Source organism: Astyanax mexicanus, chromosome 16 (genome assembly GCF_023375975.1).
Source record: "Astyanax mexicanus isolate ESR-SI-001 chromosome 16, AstMex3_surface, whole genome shotgun sequence".
In the NCBI taxonomy this organism is placed as follows: Eukaryota; Metazoa; Chordata; class Actinopteri; order Characiformes; family Acestrorhamphidae; genus Astyanax; species Astyanax mexicanus.
In genome coordinates this window covers 12,435,838-12,458,971 of record NC_064423.1, presented here as the reverse complement: position 1 = coordinate 12,458,971, position 23,134 = coordinate 12,435,838, and the positions used below count along the sequence as shown (strand labels likewise).

Genomic DNA, 23,134 nt, shown 5'->3' with positions numbered 1-23,134 from the left:
CAGTCTTTAGTGCAGTGTATAGTGCATTTTATAATACAGTTTTTGGCTGTCTTTAGTGCAGTGTATAATGCAGTCTATAGTATAATCTTACATACAGTCTATAGTGCAGTCCTTAGCAGTTTTTAGTGCAGTCTATAATACAATATTTAGCAGTCTTTAGTGCACTGTATAGTGCAGTCTATAGTGCAGTCCTTAGCAGTCTGTAGTGCAGAGTATAGTGCAGTCTATAATACAATATTTAGCAGTCTTTAGTGCAGTGTATAGTGCAGTCTATAATACAATATTTAGCAGTCTTTAGTGCAGTGTATAGTGCAGTCTATAATACAATATTTAGCAGTCTTTAGTGCAGTGTATAGTGCAGTCTATAATACAATATTTAGCAGTCTTTAGTGCAGTATATAATACAATATTTTGCAGTCTTTAGTGCAGTGTATAGTGCAGTATATAATATGATATTTAGCAGTCTTTAGTGCAGTGTATAGTGCAGTCTATAATACCGTCTTTAGCTGTCTTTAGTGCAGTGTATAATGCAGTCTATAGTATAATCTTACATACAGTCTATAGTGCAGTCCTTAGCAGTCTTTAGTGCAGTGTATAGTGCAGTCTATAATACAATATTCAACAGTCTTTAGTGCAGTGTAGTCCTTAAAAACACGGATCAGGTGTGTGATGCATCTCTTAAGTGAGTCAGAGTATTGGGTCCAAAAATAAAGCAGCACAGAACCTACCGCTCGTCCTTGTGCCCCAGGTAAGCCGAGTGCCCCACGGTCTCCCTGCATGCCTCGGGGCCCAGGCTCACCAGGTGGACCCTCCAGTCCCTGCTGCCCACGGCCCCCCTCTGGGCCCTTGTTTCCAGCATCACCTGGTTTTCCTGTCTGGACAACAGAATGTCCAGAAAAATGTAATGTTAGTTTAAAAAAGTGATTTATTCTAAGTACAGTTTAGAATAGTTTTTATAATATTTACTATATACAGCTCTAGAAAATGTACCACTTTAGTGTCTGAATCAGTTTATCTGATTTTGCTATTTATAGGTATATGTTTCACTAAAATGAACATTCTTGTTTTAGTCTTTAAACTACTGAGCGCATTTCCAAATAAAAATATTGTCATTTAGAGCATTTATTTGCGGAAAATTAGAAATGGCTGAAATAACAAAAAAGGTGCAGAGCTTTCAGACCTCAAATAATGCAAAGAAAACAAGTTCATATTCATAACGTTTTAAGAGTTCAGAAATCAATATTTGGTGGAATAACCCTGTTTTTTTAATCACAGTTTTTATGCATCTTTGCATGTTCTCCTTCACCAGTCTTACACACTGCTTTTGGATTTTTGGGAACTTTACGCCACCCCTGGTGCATAAATAATTCAAGTTCAGTTTGGTTTGATGGCTTGTGATCATCCATCATCCATTTTTCCGGAGCTTTATATAAAATGATACATCCAGAGGACAACACTTTAGATGATATTTAAAATAGATTCTAACAGCATCTCTAAAGCAGGAGGCGACACTCACCGATCCTTTCTCGCCCGGTTCTCCCTCATCACCCTAAAGAAACAAAACATCAGATCATCACAGGTCCTTTCCTACATCATTAACTACTGGCATTGGCATTCTTCTTACAGCAAATATGTTTTACTGAAATCTTCTCATAACAATTAAATAAAACATTATACGTTTTTTTGTAGCGTAGTGGATTATAACATTACCCTCCATCATTCCAGAGTATAGTTTTACTCCATTAGTTGCTTAGCACCACACTACACCAATATGAGTCCGTGGACTAGACTCCTAACCCTACAATCACCTACCTGTGGAGCATGACTCGCCTGTTATCAGATCTGGATCAGTAAATCAAATAACGTAAATTTAAATCTGTGTGTCAAGGAGGAATTACTTTACATACCACATCTCCTTTATCGCCCGGGGTTCCCTCCTCACCTGGTGCTCCCTAAATACACCAATACAACAGAGATCAGACAAGCGGACTAATTACCAAACTATATTTCGAACCAGGATAATATGGTTTGCTTACCTGCTCGCCTTTTGGACCAGTGAGTCCGACTGCGCCCTAGAAAGTGAAAACAGAGCAGTGATTAGACAGCAGGATTCAGAACACCGAGACTCCTATCGAGAACTAAGAACCTAAATACTCTAGAATCCGATACAGTATAGTTCCTAAAAAACTGTCCAACTGGAGGTAAAAAACACTGCTCAAAAGTTTTGTGCTGGTTGCTGATTATAACTAGTTGAGTTGCAGTGAAAACTATTTGTAGAACTACTTGATAGGAATGGAGGCTTTTTTTAAATGCCTTTAGTTTAGTCATGTCAGCAGGAAGTGACCAAGTTGCTATAATAAAATGGTTAATGCCATTGTGAGTCATTATATTATAGTGAAACTACAGACTCAACCCCAACGTCAACCTCCTCAACCTCAACCCCCTCAACATCCTTAACCTCTTCAACATCTTTGACCACTCCCTTTTTGACCTCATCTTCCTCATCATCCTGAAAGTCAACCACCTTAACCTCAACCTCCTTAATCCCCTCAACCCCAAGCTGCTTATCCACAACCCCTTCAGTGTCCTCAACCTCAGCCTCCTCAACCCCATCTTTAACGTCAACCCCATTCAGTGTCCTCAACCTCAGCCTCCTCAACCTCATCTCTAACCTCAACCCCTTCAGTGTCCTCAACCTCAGCCTCCTCAGTCATCTTTAACCTCAACCCCTTCAGTGTCCTCAACGTCAGCCTCCTCAACCTCAAACCCTTCAGTGTCCTCAACCTCAGCCTCCTCAACCTCATTTTTAACCTCAATCATCTCAACCCCAACCTCCTTAAGCTCTTGATTCTCATTCTCAAGTTCTCAACCTTCATAACATAAAACCTAACCCCCTCAAACTTTTTAACATCAACCTCCTCAACCTCAACCCCAACCTCAGCCTTAACCTTCCCAGCCTGCTTAAATTTAACACCCTCAACCTGAATCTCCCTAACCCTAACCCTCTCAATATCCTTAACCTCCTCAACCCCATCAATGTTAACCTCTTCAGCCTCCTCAACCTCCTTAACTTCAACCATTTGACACTCCTCAACCTATTTAACTTTAACCCCCTCAATGTCCTCAACCTCCTTGGTCTCTTCTACCTCATGCTCTGCCTCCTCATTCTCTGTAACCTTAACCTTCTCAACACCAACCTTCTCAGCCCCATCCCCCTTAACCTCTGCCTCTTTAATCTTGGTAACCTTAATCTCCTCAACACCAACCTTCTCAGCCCCAACCCCCTCAACCTCCTCAATCTCATCACTCTCTATTACATGATAATGAGTAGCTGCACACTCTTGTTTTTTTACTAATTGAGAAGTTATAGGCAATAAATGGAAATCTGAGTTGTTCTGTTACTGGTACAAGTCAGTCATAAGACTGGTTTCAGATGTCTTACCCTGTCACCTTTCTGACCAGAGAATCCAGCCGGGCCTGGTAGACCAGGTAGTCCAAGATTTCCTTTAGGCCCCTGTAAGGTACACAAACACACACACACACACACACCAGTGTTGGCCTGTTAACTTGCAAACCACATTTATTCAAAAAAACATTGATGCAAGCTGGTGCTGGGTGGGGGAGCTGTGGGTGTGTGTGTGTGGATTTGGGGCGTTGAGTGCCCGATGCCCTCGACTCGGCAGATCGGAGGAATTCCTGCAGAACAGAGGGTTCATTCAGTTCCCCATCCCACTCCGAATATCCCCTTACCAAAGAAAATACTCCTAAGCGCCCGGGCCTCAATAACAACAGCCCATTCATGCCCTTTACCAGCGGATTGCTGTAGAACAGCCATCCCGCTCGTTTTGAGCAGATTTCATTACTGTTTGGACGAGAGAGCAGATCCTCTGGACAAACACTGAAGGAGAATATGGACCAGCACCAACACGGTTCTGACCGTTATACTCGCTGTTTAACATTTCGCCTCGTTAATATAATACCCCTAGGCTAACGGCAGAGAGAAGCAAAGAAAGAAAGAGAGAAAGAGATAAACTATACATTATAATAAACAAAAACTTAAAGAAAACACCAAACAGATGAACCTCCCTCAATGGTAGAGATCATCTGAAAGCAGAAGGATGGATAAATAGTAGAAAAGGATTAATGTAGTGAGTTAAAAAGCTACAATAATCAGAAACATTAGCTCAGTGTCTTTACTAAAAGCTTAGTTTTTCTCTAAATGTTTAGAGTTTTGAAGACTGCAGACAATTTAGGGAATAATACTCAGAATACAATAAAAGTACTGATCATTAACCTATAAGAGCCCAGAACCATTTCTGAATATTGATGCCACATTCAAAATTGAATCAGATAAATTAAAGTAGCAGTCTGTACTATTTTGTTTCTAAACTGAAGGCAGATGCATTTCTGAGTGGAGAAAATATAAAATATTGTGTTTAATGGTACCAGTGTGCTGAAACTACCATCCCTCATATATTCATTCTAAAAACTGGGGCATCGGGTCGCTTTTCTCAGGAGTTCTTCTGGTCTTTACATACTTACGTCACACATACAGCCTCTGAAAGAGGATCCGGCTCAGTTTTAGTGAACGTGAGCGGCTGGTGGAGCAATGGAGACTTCAGAAGGGGAAATTCAGACATTAGTACCTCATTCACCCAGTAAAAACAAAGAAATGAAGGAGTGAAGTTTCTAACTGAGCACTCTCTGTCTCTTTCTCTCTCTGAACATAACCTGGAATCGGATTCATCTCCTCTAAAAGGAGACTGCATCACACCTGTCCAGTTTAAAATTATTCTACCGCATGCTCGTGCAATTACACATTCTCATCAGAGAGGGCCCTAACTCCCAAACCTTACGGACATCAGCTTTAAGTGAGATGCTCATTCTTGTTTTTTTTCTTATTGTGGCCAAATGACTTAGAAGTTAAAATCCTGATGGAACACAAATTAATTTAAACAACAATTCCCTAACTATTATTACGATTTTGTTCTAGAAATCAGGTCAAGACTAATTCTAAACTTAAAACACTTTCAATTATGCGTTTGAATGAATATTTTTTACACAGACATGTAGAAGCAAATAATACACTTTTAAAAGTAGCTATTTTTTTCTCCAGCGCTAATTCAGCACTCCTACCTTCTGTAAATGAGGTCATGATGAACAAACACAGATACACACTGTGTGTAGTGATGCTCTCAGGATGTTCAGTGTATGTCACTTTATGGGGACTTTATGGGCCCTACCCTACCCTACCCTACCCTCTCAACAATCTATTTTTAAGCCTTGTGCCCGCGCCTTTAAAAGAGCGCCAAATGATTAATGAAGAGAATAGTTCGTGCCTTTTGCACATTTCGAGCCATGCAAGGCATATTTTGTGTGACCTTTCGATATTAAAGAAACACCAACACGCCCTAAATCCACCGTCTATGGTGACCGGTGCACCATAGATTGCTAAAATAGGGCCCTATGAGTGCTTTACACAGGAACTTTACACAGCTCTAAAAGCGACTGTAACACAAAATTCACCATGGCTTTTGGGTTAATATCAACTGATAGTATTGATTTTAAGTAATATCAATTTAGTATTGATCAGTGATTACTTAAAGATTTGTTTGATGTATTTTCTACAGATACACTTTTTAATTAACATTTATGGAACTTTAACATTTAGTAAATTTGTAGTCATGGATTGGCACATAGACGGGCATCTCTGTCACTGTACAACTTTAAATAAAAATATACTAAAAGAAAACTCACTTTAAGTAACAACACCTACATAAATCATTTATAAATGTTTGTACTATAATCCACCACGATTACTGCCAGTCCCAATTAACCCAACATCCCAACATCCCAACATCAGACACTCAGACATTTCTTTGCTTTGATCTTTTTTATCTTCTCTTATTAAGCCTATTCAATTTTATTATGTATCATAAATTATAACATTCAGATTCCCAGTTGCCCGTGTACAGACCACTAATCACCACGCTGAATGCTTAGATTACTCACATTACCCCAGCTCAGCTTCTCCATCTGCAGTTATAAAGTCTGTAACGTTTTTAATGATTATTTAATCAGTTTGCTGGAGTTGCTGGGTACTCACCCTCTGACCTGGCAGCCCCTGCGGGCCATCCGGACCCCTTACTCCACGTTCTCCCTGCAGACAGACAGACAGACAGTCGGTTACTGGGGTCGGGGTTCTGCGTTTGATGTTTGCACTGCTGCCTATATAGAAATATACTCACTGGCCCACCTCTCGGTCCTACTGGTCCCACCTCGCCCTGTTCACCGCGTTCACCCTGCAAACCAATGCCAATCAACACAAAATCAATCATCAGTTATCAGCTAAGGAAACTACTCCAAATCAAAACATTTAATAATAATAATGACAACAATTTATAATCAGTTCTCACATAATCACTGCAGTCACTCGTTCAGATTTGTCTATCTGTAGATCTATTAGAGTAAAGCACTCACAACTTTTCCGTTGTTCCCGATCGGTCCTGCCACGCCCGGATCACCACTGCTTCCCTACAGTAGATGGACAGGTAATCGTGATGCCATTACAGGTTAACAAATACAAGCTCCCACATGATTCCATGCACACAACGCTATCATCACAACATATTCACAATATAATTACAACATATTATATCGCAATATAATAACAGTATAATTACAACAGAATCACAATAAAATCGCAACATAATCACAATAGAGTCACAATATAATCACGACATAATATCAATATAATCACAATATAATAACAATGTAATTACAATACAATAACAACATAGTCATAATATAATCACAATACACTGAGATAAGCTAATCAACATACCAAACTCATGGAGCAGCATCTGCATTACAGCCTTACTGTGTTAATGCATTGCCACTGTATTGCATCACTGAATCACTGCATTCTGGCATTATTCCATTATAGTAATACTGTATTTCTACAATACTGCCTTGCTACAATACTGCATTACTGAATTATGGCATTACTATTAGTGAATTACTGCGTAACTGCAGTACTGCAGTATTGAGTCACGGCATTCTGGTATTACTGCATTATGACAAAACTGTGTTTCTACATTACTGCATTGCTACAATACTGCATTATGCCATTACTGCATTACTACATTACTGAATTACTGGATTATTGCATTACTGCAGTATTGCATCACTGCATCAATTTAATCTGGCATTATTGCATTACGACTTTAATGGGTTGCTACATTACTGCCTTGTTACAGTACTGCATTGCTACACTATGGCATTACTGTATTTCTGCATAGCTGCATTTTTGCAGTATTGTTTCACTGAATTCTGGCATTGCTGCACTATGACATTACTGTGTTGCTACATTACTGCATTATGGCATTACTACATTACTGCATTACTGCACTATGGCATTAACAACAGTCAAATCAAACTAAACCACCTACCTTTGGCCCACTGTGGCCCTTTGCCCCTGGTATTCCTGGCACACCCTAAAGAAAATAAAGACACTCAGCACCACAAAGTATTTAAACAGTGTCACCAATTTTCACAATTTATGAAATAAACAGAGGTGGGATTAAAATGTAAACTTTTCAGCTTTATTTTATTTAATAGGAGACTATGGAAAAGGAATGGAAGGCTTTGGATCTAAAGCCTTACCAAGACATCCGCCAAACATGGTGGAGGTAGTTATATGGTATAGAAATGTACTGCTGTCGGTGAAACTGAATCACTGGTGTTTACTGATGACGATGTTCTGCTAATAGAAGCAACAGAATCAGGTCTGTAGTGCACAGAGCTCTACTGTTCCCTTAGATTCAGTCCAACGCTGCAACACTGATAGGACAGAGCTTCACTGTACAGATGGATAACGGCCCCAAAACATATCACAAAAAACCCAAAAGTTTCTTAAGATGAATGAATGAATGGAATCTTCTTCAAAGGATGAGTCAGTCACCTGACCTCAGTCCACCCGTGCAGCTTCTAATTGACTAAAGTTTAAACACAGAATCAGAAAGAAAGATCTGGAAAAGCATCTCAGAGAGAGAGAAAACTTAGCATGTGATGATGTCAGAGTATTAAAAATAACTCTAATATGTATAATTGTATAATTGTGTTTTATGGTTGTGAAAATAGAGAGATTATGTAAATGGATAAAATTCATGTCATCAACACAGATAAACCCATCTGTTTATTACAGTATAAAAAATCTGTAAACATTTTTGCACATTTATTCTGTTTTTATGAGTTACTTACTGGCAGGCCTTGAGGACCAACATCACCAGGAGAACCCACTTTTCCAGGAATTCCCTAAAACATCAACAGTCACACATGAGGAACAGCTCTAGTTGAAGATGAAAGAAATCGATAAGAACAGCAGGATTATAACTTGCGAAAAAAATAGATTTTTAAATTTCTACTCATTGATCTACTTTAGTGTCATCACCCTACCTTAACCCCTGGCATTCCTGGGATACCATCACGGGCATCCATGGCTGGTAAACCCTGTGGGACAAAAAAAAGAGGAATGATCACTTTACACAGTAATAATTTATACAGATTTTTATTTAATGATTTAATTTATAAGAACTCTTACAGCTTCTCCTTTAGGTCCACGGAAACCTGTCACACCTTGAAGACCCCGAGGACCCTGAATAAACAATAAACATATACAGATTTATTTCACGGTGGTGGATAGCAGAAGGTGGTGGATGGTGGTTAAAGTTGGTGGAAGGGGTGGATGTGATGGAAGGTGGTGGTCAGTTGTGGGTGGTGGATGAAAGTGGAAAGTGGTGGATGGTACTGAAAGACTATGGATGTGAGAAGGGGGTGAAAGATGGTGGTGGAAGGTGAGAGATGTGCTGGAAGGTGGTGGATGGTGGATGTTGGTGGAAGACGGTGTATAGTGATGAAAGGAGGTGGACAGCTGTGGATGGTGGATAAAAGTGGAAGGTGGTGGAGGAAAGTAGAAGGTAAATGGTGATAAATGGTGCTGAATGGTGCTTGAAGGTGGAGGATGGTGGTGGAAGATGTTGGATATTGGTGGGTGGTGATGGAAGGTTGTGGACCATTGTGGGTTGTGGATGGAAGTGGAAGGTGGTGGATACTGTTGGAAGACTATGCATAGGTGAAGGTGATGGTTGGTGATGTATGGTGCTTGAAGGTGGTGGATGGTGATGGAAGGTGGTGGTTTGTGTTGGAAGACTATGGATCGTGGAAGGTGATGGAAGGTGGTAGATGGTGCTTAAAGGTGGAGGTGGAAGGTGATGGATGGTGATAGAATGTATTGAACAGTGGTGGGTAGTGGATGGTGAAGGAAGGTGGTAGATGGTGCTTGAAGATGGTGGTGGAAGATGTTGGATATTGGTGGGTGGTGATGGAAGGTTGTGGACCATTGTGGGTTGTGGATGGAAGTGGAAGGTGGTGGATACTGTTGGAAGACTATGGATAGGTGAAGGTGATGGATGGTGATGTATGGTGCTTGAAGGTGGTGGATCGTGAGAGGTGATGGAAGGTGGTAGATGGTGCTTGAAGATGGTGGTGGAAGGTGATGGATGGTAATAGAATGTATTGAACAGTGGTGGGTAGTGGATGGTGATGGAAGGTGGTGAATGGTTTTGTTTTGGTGGTGATCTTTACACGTTTCCAGTTATATATATTTATCAGTTTAAATTCTCTAAAAGATAACATGTTGAAGTTACGGGTTCTGTCGGGTTCTGCTGTGGTTCTGATGGTACACACCTGAGCTCCTTTTGGTCCAGCCTCGCCAACTTTTCCTCTCTGTCCTCGGTCACCCTGGTGAAGACAATTAACCCTTATCAATAAAGCGTTTAATTATTTAAATTTGTATAAAAACTATATGGAAAAAAAACCTGAAAAATCATTATTTATATATACTAATATAGTTAATGAATGTTACACAAACTTCAGTCACAAACAATCTGTTTATATTATAAACAGTGAAGTAAAGCAAGATGACATCATTTGATAAAGTCACCAGCAGGATGTGATGTCAGTAATCTGTACACTCAGTTTCCTCCATAAGAACATGTGGTTCTTTAAAAAAACTGCAATTTAGCATTTTACACCACAGGTCATATATTACTGATTTAAATTATATTGTCTTGGTTTTGACGTTCTGAGGAATTTAACAATGCTTGGTGAGCACTGAGGCATAGAGTCAATGCTGGTGTGTGTGCTTCCATTAAAAACAATATTACAATATACATTTAACATGGTGCTTCAATAATATAACATTTTATCCTCAGAGATGGTATTTCAATATTGAAAAGGTTCTGTATTGCCAATTTTATGATGTTTTTCCTATGTGTTTCATTAAAATAATGTAGTTAATGTACAGTTGACAATAAAATTAACTCAAAACTGACACAAATCTTTAATAGTGGCATTTGTACTGTAAAAAAACATAGTATTGCATCATAAATACAGTTAAAGGTCTCATTTCATGCTCCACGGCTCTGCAAGTTAAGAGGAGAAAGGTCTTGAATTATAATTTATGGGTGGACGTCAGTCCGGGGGTTTTTCTGATCCACTCAGTATTCCTTCTATTTTTTTTTGGCTAATGCAGACAATGGGGGTACAAAAAGAAAAGAGCATGTATAAAACCTTTAACATACTGTAATTTGTTAATATCAGTAAAATGGTTCAACAGTTCTATGGTGTGCCTGCTGGAATTTGAGAATTTACATCTTCTGTGGTGCTGGTTTTAGATAAATGTAACTGGTTTGGTGGATCAATAATTCTGTTCACTGAAACAAAGCAACAAACATTGTGATACTTACAGGGGCGCCTACGATGCCCTGTGGACCCTTGTCGCCGTCTGTCCCTCGTAGACCCTGAAAAGCAAAAAAATACAGATATGTCCTCCTGCAGAACCCACATTTCCTGTATTTATTGACAGGTTGATCTTTGACTGCTCACCCGGTCTCCTTTTGGCCCCATGATGCCGGTTATTCCCCTCAGACCCTGCGTACCCTGAAATCAAGCACACAGTTACATTTCTGATTATTGCTGTTGAGATGGTAAAGAAAGGGTTCAATATAAGATGCCTACAGACAACATGGTCAAAAGTAAATGGACACTTGAAAATCACTGGTACTGGTGTTTTAAGCAATTGATGTTGAAAGTCTAATTACATGCTGGCAGCCGAATCTAAATAAGCGAGTGCACAGCCTGTCGAAGCCCGACCTTGCCCACCTCAGAAACTGGCATTATGAGCCTGAGCCCATTTTAAACCCAAATAGATTTTTTTTAAAGATTGTAATTAAATCTACCCTTTTTTAATATCTTTTGCTAATTATTTTTCCATTTTCTCCCCAATTTACACGGCCAATTACCCAACCCACTCATTAGGACTCCCCTCATCACTAGTGGTGCCCCAACACACCAGTAGGGGAAAGACTAGCACATGCCTCTTCCGATACATGTGAAGTCAGTCACCACCTCTTTTTGATCTGCTGCTGATGCAGCATTGTCAAATAGCAGCACAGTACATTTGGAAGACAGTGCAGCGATTAGGTTCCGATAAATCAGCTCTTAGTTGTCTTGTGCTGATCGACATCACCCTTTGGAGTAATGTGGGGAGCGAGCGCCATCTACCCACCCAGAGAGAGAGCAAGGCCAATTGTGCTCTCTCAGGGTTCTGGCAGCTGATGGCAAGCCACAAGAAGAGGATTTGAACCAGCGTTCTTCAAATCATAGTGGCAGCGCTTAGTTGTCTGAATGAGCAAAATCTGTTCAGAATAATGTTAATAAAAAGTGCAACACAGAGAAGGCACAGAAGCCTATTATTTAAAAAAACTGTTTATTAAAAATGGAACTCTAAAGTGTCATAAGGACGAGTGGAGGAGCTGGTGTGTGCGCACTGCACAGGTTAGTCTTTTTTACAATCACAGTGTGCTTTTTGTCACCAGAGATGTATGTAAATAAAAATAGCATTTAAAACATAGGCACACAGCACAGAACAAAATATCAAGCCGAGTTCAATTTGAGCATGGGTGGGCTCTGCCTCTGGCTTGGGCAGAGAATCTAATCTCTTATGGTGGAGTCTGTTGGTAATGTGTGCTACATCACTCTGCTCACACTGTGGTCCCTATCGTACAGCCTGCACAAGGCGTGTCACAATGCTCGTTGCTACCTTACACCCCGTCAACAGTCTATTTTGGTGCCTTGCATCCGCATCATTAAAATACAATTTCTGGTGTGTTGTTATTTTGGTGGCAAAAAACACAGGTTCGCCACTGACTGAAATGAACCTAGACAACAGTCAATCCTCAGAGTTTATTCCTATAGGTGTGTCATGAGGGTGTACCTTGTTAAAAACACACATAGACGCACTTTCAACTTAGCAATAAACAGAGTAAGAAATAAAATAACATTGCTGCTCCCTTAAATGAGCTGCTGGTGTATCTTCACAGTGTAAACACGCAGGTCAGTATCTTCTGCTGAGATGCACAAAAACACCGCACTGTTAAGATACGAACGTGCCAAAGTTAGAGCGCACCTGCCTCTTAAAGGTAATGACAACTGGCACACTGATTGGTATTTTTCACGTTACACCCAAATCAAACCCATGATTATTTATGAGGATTTGATCATGCCTTTTGCACATTTTGCTGTATTTTTGGCACTGTCCTACTACACAGTAAATTACACATTATATATTATATAAATATTACCGGTGGTCCTTGTGCACCAACTTCTCCAGGTGCTCCCTGGTCTCCCTCCTCGCCCTGAGAGACAATAGCAAAAAAAATGTAATTAAACACAGTTATCAACCTCTAATAATCAATAATTCTATTCGTTTTTTTCTTGATATTTATAAAATATCTAAATACATCCTAATACTTAAGGCTCTACACTTTAAGCACTCTGTTTGAGAGAGCAGACAACATTCAGTCACCTTCTGGTTCTGATAAATCTTTTTAAAACCTGCATATCTTCTCAACCAACCATTAACAAACAGTTAAGCTGTAGCTGTATTGTGTGTCTGAACCCACCCTAAACACACATTCAACTACAATATATAACAGGCTAGCTGTAAAACTCACTAAACAGCTGTTAAGTTAAATTAGCTACTGAAGCTAAATACCTGAAGATATCTGCATTCTTATATGCATCATAAATATTTAAACAATCTGTGGAAAAGGGAGCAAATTTATTTTTGTCCACAAAGTACTTCACCAAATAAAAACAGTTATGTTAAAAAAATGTGTTTAGTGTGAGTCTATAGAAATATCTGGATATAATCAAAAGTCGGATATTACAATATTTTTACCATAATTAAGTTCTACTCTGAACTGTTAAAAGTTAGGACGTAAAATGTAAATTCAGAAATTCCATGAATTTAACAAGACTACTGTAGGTTTTACCTAAAAGGTTGGGACAGTAAAGAACATTCTAATAGAAAATATAGTGTTTCCTACATTTCCTTTGGATTTTATTTGATTGTAGACAGTGTGAACCAGTGGGAACCCAAGATATTTCCTGATTAATCTGCTAGATATTTCTTTTATTAATGTACATCTATTCCGGCATTTCAGCCCTGCTACATATTTCAAAACAGTAGGGACAATAAAGCATGCAATGTATTACAATTTCATCTCACAACATTTTTAGTACAATTCCTCCTGTGACATATCTTAAGGTGTGTAACAACAGTACAATATAAAAAAGAATCTTGAATTGAACAATTTTGCAGTAGGTTTTACCTTATGGCCTTGTCTTCCTGGCTCACCGGATTCACCTTTCACTCCTTTGTGACCCTGCAAATAAAAAAACATCACATCAGACAAAATACAAATAATAATAATAATAATAATAATGTAGTAATACGTGATAAGTAATCAGTGTACATTTAGTTACATGGGTGAATGCTCATGTGGTTTACTCACCTTCATGCCTGGTAGTCCACTGTATCCCGACAGTCCACTAACACAGGCATTGGGACACTGATCAAACACAATTAAGAATGTCAGAAATGAAAAGACCTTTAGCAACCCTTTAAATTGCATTATGTCACAATTACTCATGAGTGAGGAAAATTGGTTGATGGTTCACTTATTCCATTATCTTCATTTAAAATGTAAACATTTAGCTAACTCCAACAGGCTCTCAAAGATCTGTGAAATACTGGGAAAAAACTGCATTGCAATATGTTGTTGTTCTGTGATATAAACTGCCCAGACAAAAAAAAGGTCACCACCTCGATTTAACTAAGCAAATAAGTAAGAGCCTCCCATTGCATAATTACTGCATGGGTGATTATCGTCGCTGTCCAATGAAAAATACTTATCTCCAAAACAGGAACTTTTTTTACAGGAGAGAGAAAAAACCTTGTAAACCTTCAATGAACGTCAATGTTAAAAGGGATTATTTCAGGTCATTTTGAAGAGTTTCTATTGGTTCATTTATCGAGAAATTTTGTCACAGCGTAAGGGACAGTTTGTCTGTTCAAATGATGTAGTAAACTAAAAATCGAAAAAAAAAGAAGAGAAGTGTTTTTTATAGGACAGAAACGTTATGTTTCAGCTGTCAACAACTAACTGATGCAGTGAGTAGCTTCTCATTTGTTAAACAACCATGTGGAAAAACACATCCTGGGATCCTGGGGTCATGGAAAAAAGTTTCAGAAGGGTCAAATTATATGAAGCATTAAGCAGAGAAAACATTTGAGAAGATCTGAAGAAGCTGAAACTGCTAAAATTAGGTTAAGAACTGCCTTAAAAAGTGATAAAAGTGGAATGACAGTGGAGAATGTGGTCAGAAAAAAATATGTAATGATCACAATAGTGATTGGTGAAATCAAATTATAGAAAAACAACACTAGAACTCCCACTAGAAGGGATATGTTTAATAGTGACAGTAAGCGCTTTTCCACATGCACAATGTGAAGGGAACTCAAGGGATTGGGACTAAACAGCTGTGTAGCTGAGTCCAGGTTTACCCTGTTGCAGAGTGATTGTTGCAGAGGTCCTTACTAAAACGAGAAAATTTGACCATATTAGTCCAGTACTATCAGCACTGCACTGGCTTCCAGTCAAATTCTGCATAGACTATAAAATTCTCCTGTTAACGTATAAAGCCCTACACGGGCTCGCTCCTGAGTATTTACAAGACCTCATCTCCTGTTATGAACCACCGCCAGGGCCGCCGCTCTGCATACGCAGACAACGCAGCCAGCGTTAGGCCTCAACCATTTTGCAGTTGCAGGGAGCCAAATTGACTGAGAATGAAATGTGTTGAAATTATGACATTATTAAATTTAAAACCCAATGTGAATTATTTATGACACGCTCATCTTTTTTGTCTTTAAACATTGCATGGGGCACCTACTCTACTACTTAAAAGCGGCACGTTATTATTTTTGTGCATAATATAATGCCCCCACCCCTATTGCCTGAAATGGCACGGCTCGGTTTGCTCTGTTGGTTGTTGCCAGATGTGACATTTTCCAGTCAAATAAATAATCAAAAAATGCATGGAGGCGCTAAATCTTGCGCATGTTTAACCATTTTTAAAGTGTATGTGGCCATTCTATACAAAAACTTGTCCAGTGCAATATTTGTGTAAGTTAAAAACTTAAAATAAAATAAACAAATAGGATGAAAAATCGTAACTTATCTGGCAACCTTAGTCCTAACTAAAGTAGCAACGCTACTTGAGTTTGGCAGGAGACAAGTTCACCGCGCGAAGTTGCTACTAAATGGCAGTGTTGGGCACGTTACTTTGAAAAAAGTAATTAGTTATAGTTATTCATTACTTCTCCAAAAAAGTAACTGAGTTACTAACGGAGTTACTCCACTATAAAAGTAATTAGTTACCAGTAAAAGTAACTATTGCGTTACTTTTTATTATTCGCCCGTCAAAAAAAAAAGGAAATCAATTATGCATTTACTATTATTATTAGAAAAATAACAAACGAAAATAAACCCAAAATGTTGACAAAAATATAATCTAACGAATTTCAAAAAAACAAAACGAAATTCTCCACAGAACCAAAGAAAATTACTAAAACTTGTAATACTGAAAAAAACGGAAAAAACGGAAAAACGCGTCTGGGGATGAAATTAAACAAACCAAGCCACACTCAAAGGAAATATGTATATATTAACAAAACAAAATAATGGACAAAAACAACAATTTAATGCCCGTTAAAATGGTATTAATATAACAGCTTCACCAAAAGGGAATAGAGCTTAGATCGGGCAAAAAATCCGACCCGATCCAGCCGGAGCCCGTGCACGTTCTGCCCAAGCCTGAACCATGAACTTAGCCGGACCCGATCCGCCCCATAAACTGTCTGTTTTCGGGCTGATTGAATGAGCGAAATATAATCAGAATTATGTTAATTAACACTGTAACATAGAAGCATAGAACTATTATTTAATTTAAATGTTTTTTAAGAACAGCTACACACAATGCTGCAAGTCAAACGCGGAGGCGTTCACGTGCGCCCAGAGCTACGTGATTACATTTTTCATTTTTATTATAGTTTAATTTTATTTTGTTTTTATTTTTTCTGTTCAGTAAGTTTTTAGGGTGGGCTTGCTAGCGCGAGCGCTTTACACAAGAACTAAAGGACCACGAGGTGCCGCGCGCTCGGCACAACAACTCCCGCTGTACAACTCCGCTGTACAACAGCGCTTATAAATAAATTAAACACGAAAAGGAGGGTATTCTATCTGTAATTTCAGTTCGTTTTAGTTAGTTTTATAAACACAAAATACAGTTCCAGATAGTTATGTTTTTTCCTTTTAATTACCTTTTTTATTAGATTCAGTTAACACAAATGTTTTTTTCACTTTCAGTTTTCGCTATTTCGTTCGCTGTAATGAACAATAATAATTGGTTACTTAGCAACATTGTGATTATCACATCAGAGCTTTATATAAAATAAAAAATAGGAGCTAATAGGAGCTTTCTCTAAAAGAGAAAGCAGCAGCACCACAAAAACCGGAGCAGCTAAAAAGAGTTTAACGTCCTTGGGCTGTCCACGGCAATCACTGAATTGATTAGAGCACCCAAATCGTCACAATTGTGCCTCACTTCACCACGCCAAACCACGTAAACCTACAGGCACAGCGGCCAGAAGCTCAAGTTCACCGGACAGAGGAGAGGGGGGGGGGGGGGGGGGGGGGGCCTCCCTGACCAGTTATGCTTAGGGCCTCCAAAACCTTAGCAGCGGCCCTGACCACCGCGATTACTTAGATCTCAGGGTGCTGGTTTATTAGTAGTTCCTAAAATTCAGAGGACCTCTGCAGGAGGAAGAGCTTTCTCTTATAAAGCGCCTCAACTCTGGAATAATCTCCCCGAATATGTTCGGGACTCAGACACAGTCTCAATCTTTAAGTCTAGACTGAAAACTTACTTGTTTAGTTTAGCTTTTGGTAATTAATGTTTTTCCCTTTAGATAAGGCTGCAGATTCAGGGGTTCATGGACAGAGGAAATTGTGGTAAACTGAGATGCTGGTGCTGCTGTTCTCCCACTGCACACGGTCACTCAGGTTTGTGGACGGTGGAGTGGGTGGATGCCAGTGTTTCAGGGAGCCTCCATGTCTATGTTACCTTCTGGCTCTCTGCCTTTAGTTAGGCTGTTTTATTCAGTTCTGCCGGAGTCATTTGCCACACTCTGATAATGTTTTATATTCTCTGTTTTACATAAATCCAGTCAAAACTAATTCCATCTCTCTGCCTTCCTCCGAGTTACTGACTGCCCACCTGTCTGACCCGATACCTCAGGCTCTCATGTCCTCTGTCTGGCCAGACTGGAAGTTTCTGAAGTCAGCTCTTCTCCATCCACCACCACAGATCAGCTGCTCATCATCCATCTCACTCTATAAGCCATTAGTGGAGCTGCTATACACCTGAATGTATAAAACCTATGTGGATGTATGAAAGACTTTTTAAAATTAATTTAAAAGCCATTTGACCAGTGGTAGGATGGTCCCCCCTTTAATGTGAGTCTTGGTCCTCCCAAGGTTTCTTCCTCCTCCTGCAGCTCTGAGGGAGTTTTTCCTTGCCTCAGTGCTCACTGGGGGTTCTGTATTCTGTATATTCTATGTTTAATGTTTTGCCTGATTCTTTGTCCTGTAATCATGTTTCTGTAAAGCTGCTTTGTGCCAACACCAGTTGTAAAAAGCGCTATACAAATAAATTTGATTTGATTTGATTTGATTGAGCATCAGGGTAAAAAAAGAGACAAGTGAAGTGATGCACCCATCATTCCTAGTGCCTAATATTCAAGCCTGTGGGGGCCGTGCTTAGATCTGGGGTTGCTGCAGTTGGTCGGGTCTAGGTTAAGCAATTTTATGTTCCTAAAGAATCAGAGGTCAGCTGACTACCTAAATATACTGAATGACCAGCTTAAGCAATTTATTATTATTGTTTTTCTTCTCTGTTGGCACTGGCATATTCCAAGATAACAATGGCAGGATTTAATGTGCTTATATTGTTCAGGGAGCATGAGATCATCATTTTTTACACATGGATTGACCACCACAGAGTCCAGACCTAAACCCCATTGAGAATCTTTGGGATAAGCTGGAGAAGACTATAGGCAGCGCTCCAAATCTCCCATCGTCAATGCAAGATCTTGTGGAAAAATTAATGCAACTATTGCGGAAGCTTGTGGAAATGGCAAAGGATAATTAAAATGTTAATTTCAATTGCTGCAAAAAATTCTGTGTAGTACTGTATATTTAATAATAATAGATAAAGGGCTGCACTTTTGGTGGTGTGCCACTGATTCAGAAAACTGCACTGGATAATGATATTTAATATGGTGAGTTATAGTTATAATGGTTATTCCAGACTATTTCCACACAAACCAATCTGTATGCACGTCTTTATGCACGGTTTATTACCAATATTATCTAACCTAAGCCTTAATTGGCCACATATATAAGTCTATTAGATCTGTCATTGTAAATAAAAATGTTCCTATTGTTCTGAGCAGCAAAGTAACAGTAGCAATTGCGCCTCTTGTTGGTCTCTGCACATCCTGTAATGCGATTTATGCACAAATGCACATTGCAGTGGTAACCCTGAAATGATACATTGTGCAGCTCTATAGTATTATAAAGTTTTCCTCCCTGAAAAAAAACATAAAAGCAAGAAATTTCATGAATTCTGATTCCTGCTGAATTCAGATTTCAGGTTTCTACATTGCTGAGATAAATATAACATCAGCATCTGTTTACATGTATTAAATATGATAATTAAGAAAGACATGAATTTCTTACCAGTTCCTCCCCGTTCCAAACGCCTGGGGGACCCTAAATAATAAAAATATGAACAAACGTTCTAAGGTCAACAGAATCCAGTCTGGTATTTAAAAGCAATTTGGACAAAACTACTGTACAATAAAACATGTCCAGCTCACATCTGGAGATCACATCATTTAATTTTATTGAGCAGTGCTTACTCTCGGCCCAGATGGTCCTGGTAGACCCACCGATCCTCTTGGGCCACGGCTCCCCTGTTACACATCACAAATATAATTAATCAATAACTGCTGATCAGATTGGATTTATACTGGAACAATGGAGTGTAGTCTACGTACAGGGGGTCCAGCTTTTCCCAGTTCTCCTGGCAACCCGTCTTCTCCATCCGCACCCTATAACAAAAAGTTACACACACGATTTACCAAAAAGATTCATTAATTGATTTATTATTTTATTAATTTACTAATTCCAGAAGAATTTGAAATGTTCCCAAAATGTTTCCGTATTGTTGATGTGCTTTGAGTAGAATCTGTAGAATTAAACGTTTCATCAAATTGAGTGCATCCACACAGATCATGTGACCCATTTGTTTTGATTGTGGAGCTTTATGTTTATAGTTATAGCTATGCCAGACCAATGAAATAAAAGAAAAAACAATAAAAGCACTAATAATTATCAACCCTTATAAGGAGAGAGAGAGAGGGTTTTGATGATGATGCAGAGGGAAAAAAGAATCATATTTCTGAAGATTCTGACAATGAGTTTGAAGAGGAGAAGTAACTACATATGCAATATGCACACAGTGAAACTCAGCCCCAGATCTGTGGTATAGGCTGGTTTAAAAATGGCCTTGATCATTGGGGCTAATTAGTGCTGGGCCACAGTTCCGTTTCAAGGCATTTGGGGGCCCCAAGCAAAATGGACCCCACTACATGTCATCACTGACAGTTCAGATAGAGTGTGGCTACAAATATAATTCAGTTCACTTAAATAAACTTAAGATGAGTGAGGACATGTAAAGCTAATCAAATATTGTCAAATATAAAAGATAAGCTGAGGTTTTGGTGTGTTGACCGTCACAGAATTTTAACCACCTCTCACACTGTTTGTCGTTGCATTCAATTCATAAACAGTCGTTGCCTGGGGGACCCAGGCAATTGCATGGTTTTCCTGTATGATAGTATTTTTTTGCATGACTGGGCTTTTATATAAGTCTGTGACTTACTGTGCTGTTAGGAGTACATATAATATAAAACACTAATATAAAACACAATACAGTGAGGAACAGCAGCAGGAGCTACTCAGATAAAGTGCTGTTCTCATTTTACTCTAGGCAGGACAGAGGGAGATGAGCATTTTGGCTCCACAGAGCTGAGCTTCCAGTGTATTAGCTTTTTATGCTAACTGGATAGCGTTAGCTAGCTAGCTCTGCCAGTATGCTTGTTTGGCGATGCTGCTCTACACAGCAATCCAAAGCTCCTCTAGCAGTATGGCGATACATGAAAAATGCATACCAGTATTTTAACAAAAAATGTTTTATTCTTTTTAATTAAAAGCTCCGAAATGTAAAGGGTCCACCAGATCCAGCAGGACACCCTGTGTAACCAAAAAAAAAGAGCCTATAAATGCTAAAAGAACAAAATACTGTAAAACTTACAGCTTCTCCATCCTCTCCCACACCCTGTAAACACACATAATATTATTCTAAGATTAAACGTAACACAGCAATATTAACACATGCAACAATAAAGTCACTTATATGAAATTACAATGAATTATTATGATGACCATAAGAAAGGAAATATATTTAATAAATTATTACATTCATTTAAATACATAAAACGTAAATAAACAAAAGTTAGTAAGTAATAAATCAGATACTAGAAAATAAATACAGCTCATTAATAAAGAGAAAAAAAAAAAAAAAAAAAAATATATATATATATATATATATATATATATATATATATATATATATATATATATACACACACACACATTAGTGCATCTCAAAAATTGGAATATAACTTACTTTATTTCAGTAATTTAGTTACAAATGTGAAACTCTTATATTATATAGATGTATTACACCCAGAGTGATCTATTTTAAGTGTTTATTTCTTTTATTATTGATGATTATGGCTAACAGACAAAGAAAACCACTGTTCAATTTTGTAAACAATTTTTTCAGAGACTAAGTTTTTTGGTTAACAAAATTTTCTGAAGAAAATTAGAATATTATATAAGACCAATTGGTACTTTTTGAAGTCCTGCTGGAAAATGAAATCCACAAAAGTTGTCAGCAGAGGGAAGCATGTGCTGTAAGATTTTCTGGGAAAACATTGCACTGACTTTGCACTTGATATAACACAGTGGATCAACACCAGTAGATGACATGTCTCTCTAAACCATCAATGACCATCAGAAAATGTTGCATTTCATTGAAAAATCAAGTGAGCTGAGTCTGGAGGAAGAGTGGAGAGACACACAGTCCAAACTGCTAGAGGTCTAGAGTGAAGTTTCCACAATCAGTGATGGTTTGGAGAATCATGTCATCTACTGGAAAAAATGTACTCAAAGTCAAGTATCACAATACTACTTCCTGCTCCTGTCTCATAACCATGACCTTCTGTGCTGTCCACTGTGGGTGGCAATGCCTTCTTCTATGAGGTATATCACATGTGGCTTGCCTGTGTATATATAGGCCAGGTCCCAGATAGCAAAGAGGACTTTACAGCAAAACATTCCAGCATCCTAACTGTGGCTTTAACATACATAAAAAAAACATTTGTGTGCCTTATTACCAAAAAACAATTCTAAAATTGTCTTCTAATACAAGTTACTTACAGGTCTTCCTCTGGGTCCGGGAGCTCCAGGCTCACCCTAACAATACACATCAAATACAAAATAAATTAAATAAATTTAACACAATACAAAACTTAATTAAACTATTATACTGACTATTTCAGTCTAACTGTATCATACAAAGAGAAAACATGCATTTATTTGTTTAATTTTGGTAAAATGAGACTTTGACTGGATGCTAATATGAGACTGAACTTACTTTGGGTCCAATAGGCCCAGTTGGACCAGGTTCTCCAACAGGCCCAGTCAAACCCTGTGTAAATAAAATCAGCCTTTATAAAAAACAGTGAACAATGTTATCAGAGACTGTATAGCTTGTGTTTAATTCAGAATACAGAGGCCTTTTTTAGAGAAGTGTTTTACTTAAGAAAAAATTTGTAATCTCACAGCTACATCAAACCCTGTTAAATGAGTTTAAGCACTGGCATCTAAAAATGTTTAAGCATTTAATATTATTTATGTAATATTAACACGCCCACTATACAGTAGCTCTTGTATTTTACATTTAATTATTTTTAATTATTAGTAACTGTAATTTATTCAATTTAGAATAAAAATATTTTCTTCATGTAAGTGTGGTTCTATCTGGTTAATATTTACAGTTCTGTGTATTTAACCAAATTTAACCCATCTGTGGGAGTGTGTCGGTGCATCGAGTACACAGTCCTGGGGCAATGGGCAGGTGGACAGTGGACAGGTAGACAGTGGGCAGGTGGGCAGTTGGGTAGTGGACGGGTGGGCAGTTGGGCCATGGGCAGGTGCCTTGCCTAAGGGCACTTCATCTCTGACTAATAGAGGATAAAGTTATTGGGCTGCATTTCCTGAAAATTAATGATCTTAGCAACCAATTTGCAAACAACTTGGAGGTAAAAAAAGACACTATTTAGGTACACAGTCAAAAGTTTTATGCTTTGGATTATTGTTACCATGCTTTAGCATAATAAAAGTAACACATCTACTTACATAGGTGGTTTATTGTGTCAAAAAGAAATCTAAATTAGCATCTCTATCATTTCTTT

General features: G+C 38.5%; 1 protein-coding gene across 1 annotated transcript in view; it reads right to left on the bottom strand.

Moving 5' to 3' along the window:
- col9a1a (collagen, type IX, alpha 1a) overlaps positions 1-23,134 on the bottom strand; it is a 30,506-nt gene that overhangs the window by 4,941 nt on the left and 2,431 nt on the right. Inside the window, exons 5-28 of the mRNA XM_049465895.1 lie at positions 22,315-22,368; positions 22,098-22,133; positions 20,908-20,931; positions 19,589-19,642; positions 19,451-19,504; positions 19,269-19,301; positions 13,920-13,976; positions 13,737-13,790; positions 12,705-12,758; positions 10,948-11,001; positions 10,809-10,862; positions 9,748-9,801; positions 8,603-8,656; positions 8,458-8,511; positions 8,263-8,316; positions 7,452-7,496; positions 6,481-6,534; positions 6,249-6,302; positions 6,107-6,160; positions 3,443-3,514; positions 2,037-2,072; positions 1,908-1,952; positions 1,517-1,549; positions 729-875 (exon numbers count right to left, since the gene is read on the bottom strand). Coding sequence (XP_049321852.1) covers positions 729-875; positions 1,517-1,549; positions 1,908-1,952; positions 2,037-2,072; positions 3,443-3,514; positions 6,107-6,160; positions 6,249-6,302; positions 6,481-6,534; positions 7,452-7,496; positions 8,263-8,316; positions 8,458-8,511; positions 8,603-8,656; positions 9,748-9,801; positions 10,809-10,862; positions 10,948-11,001; positions 12,705-12,758; positions 13,737-13,790; positions 13,920-13,976; positions 19,269-19,301; positions 19,451-19,504; positions 19,589-19,642; positions 20,908-20,931; positions 22,098-22,133; positions 22,315-22,368 — 1,284 coding nt within the window. The remainder of the gene's footprint in view (positions 1-728; positions 876-1,516; positions 1,550-1,907; positions 1,953-2,036; positions 2,073-3,442; positions 3,515-6,106; positions 6,161-6,248; positions 6,303-6,480; positions 6,535-7,451; positions 7,497-8,262; positions 8,317-8,457; positions 8,512-8,602; positions 8,657-9,747; positions 9,802-10,808; positions 10,863-10,947; positions 11,002-12,704; positions 12,759-13,736; positions 13,791-13,919; positions 13,977-19,268; positions 19,302-19,450; positions 19,505-19,588; positions 19,643-20,907; positions 20,932-22,097; positions 22,134-22,314; positions 22,369-23,134) is intronic.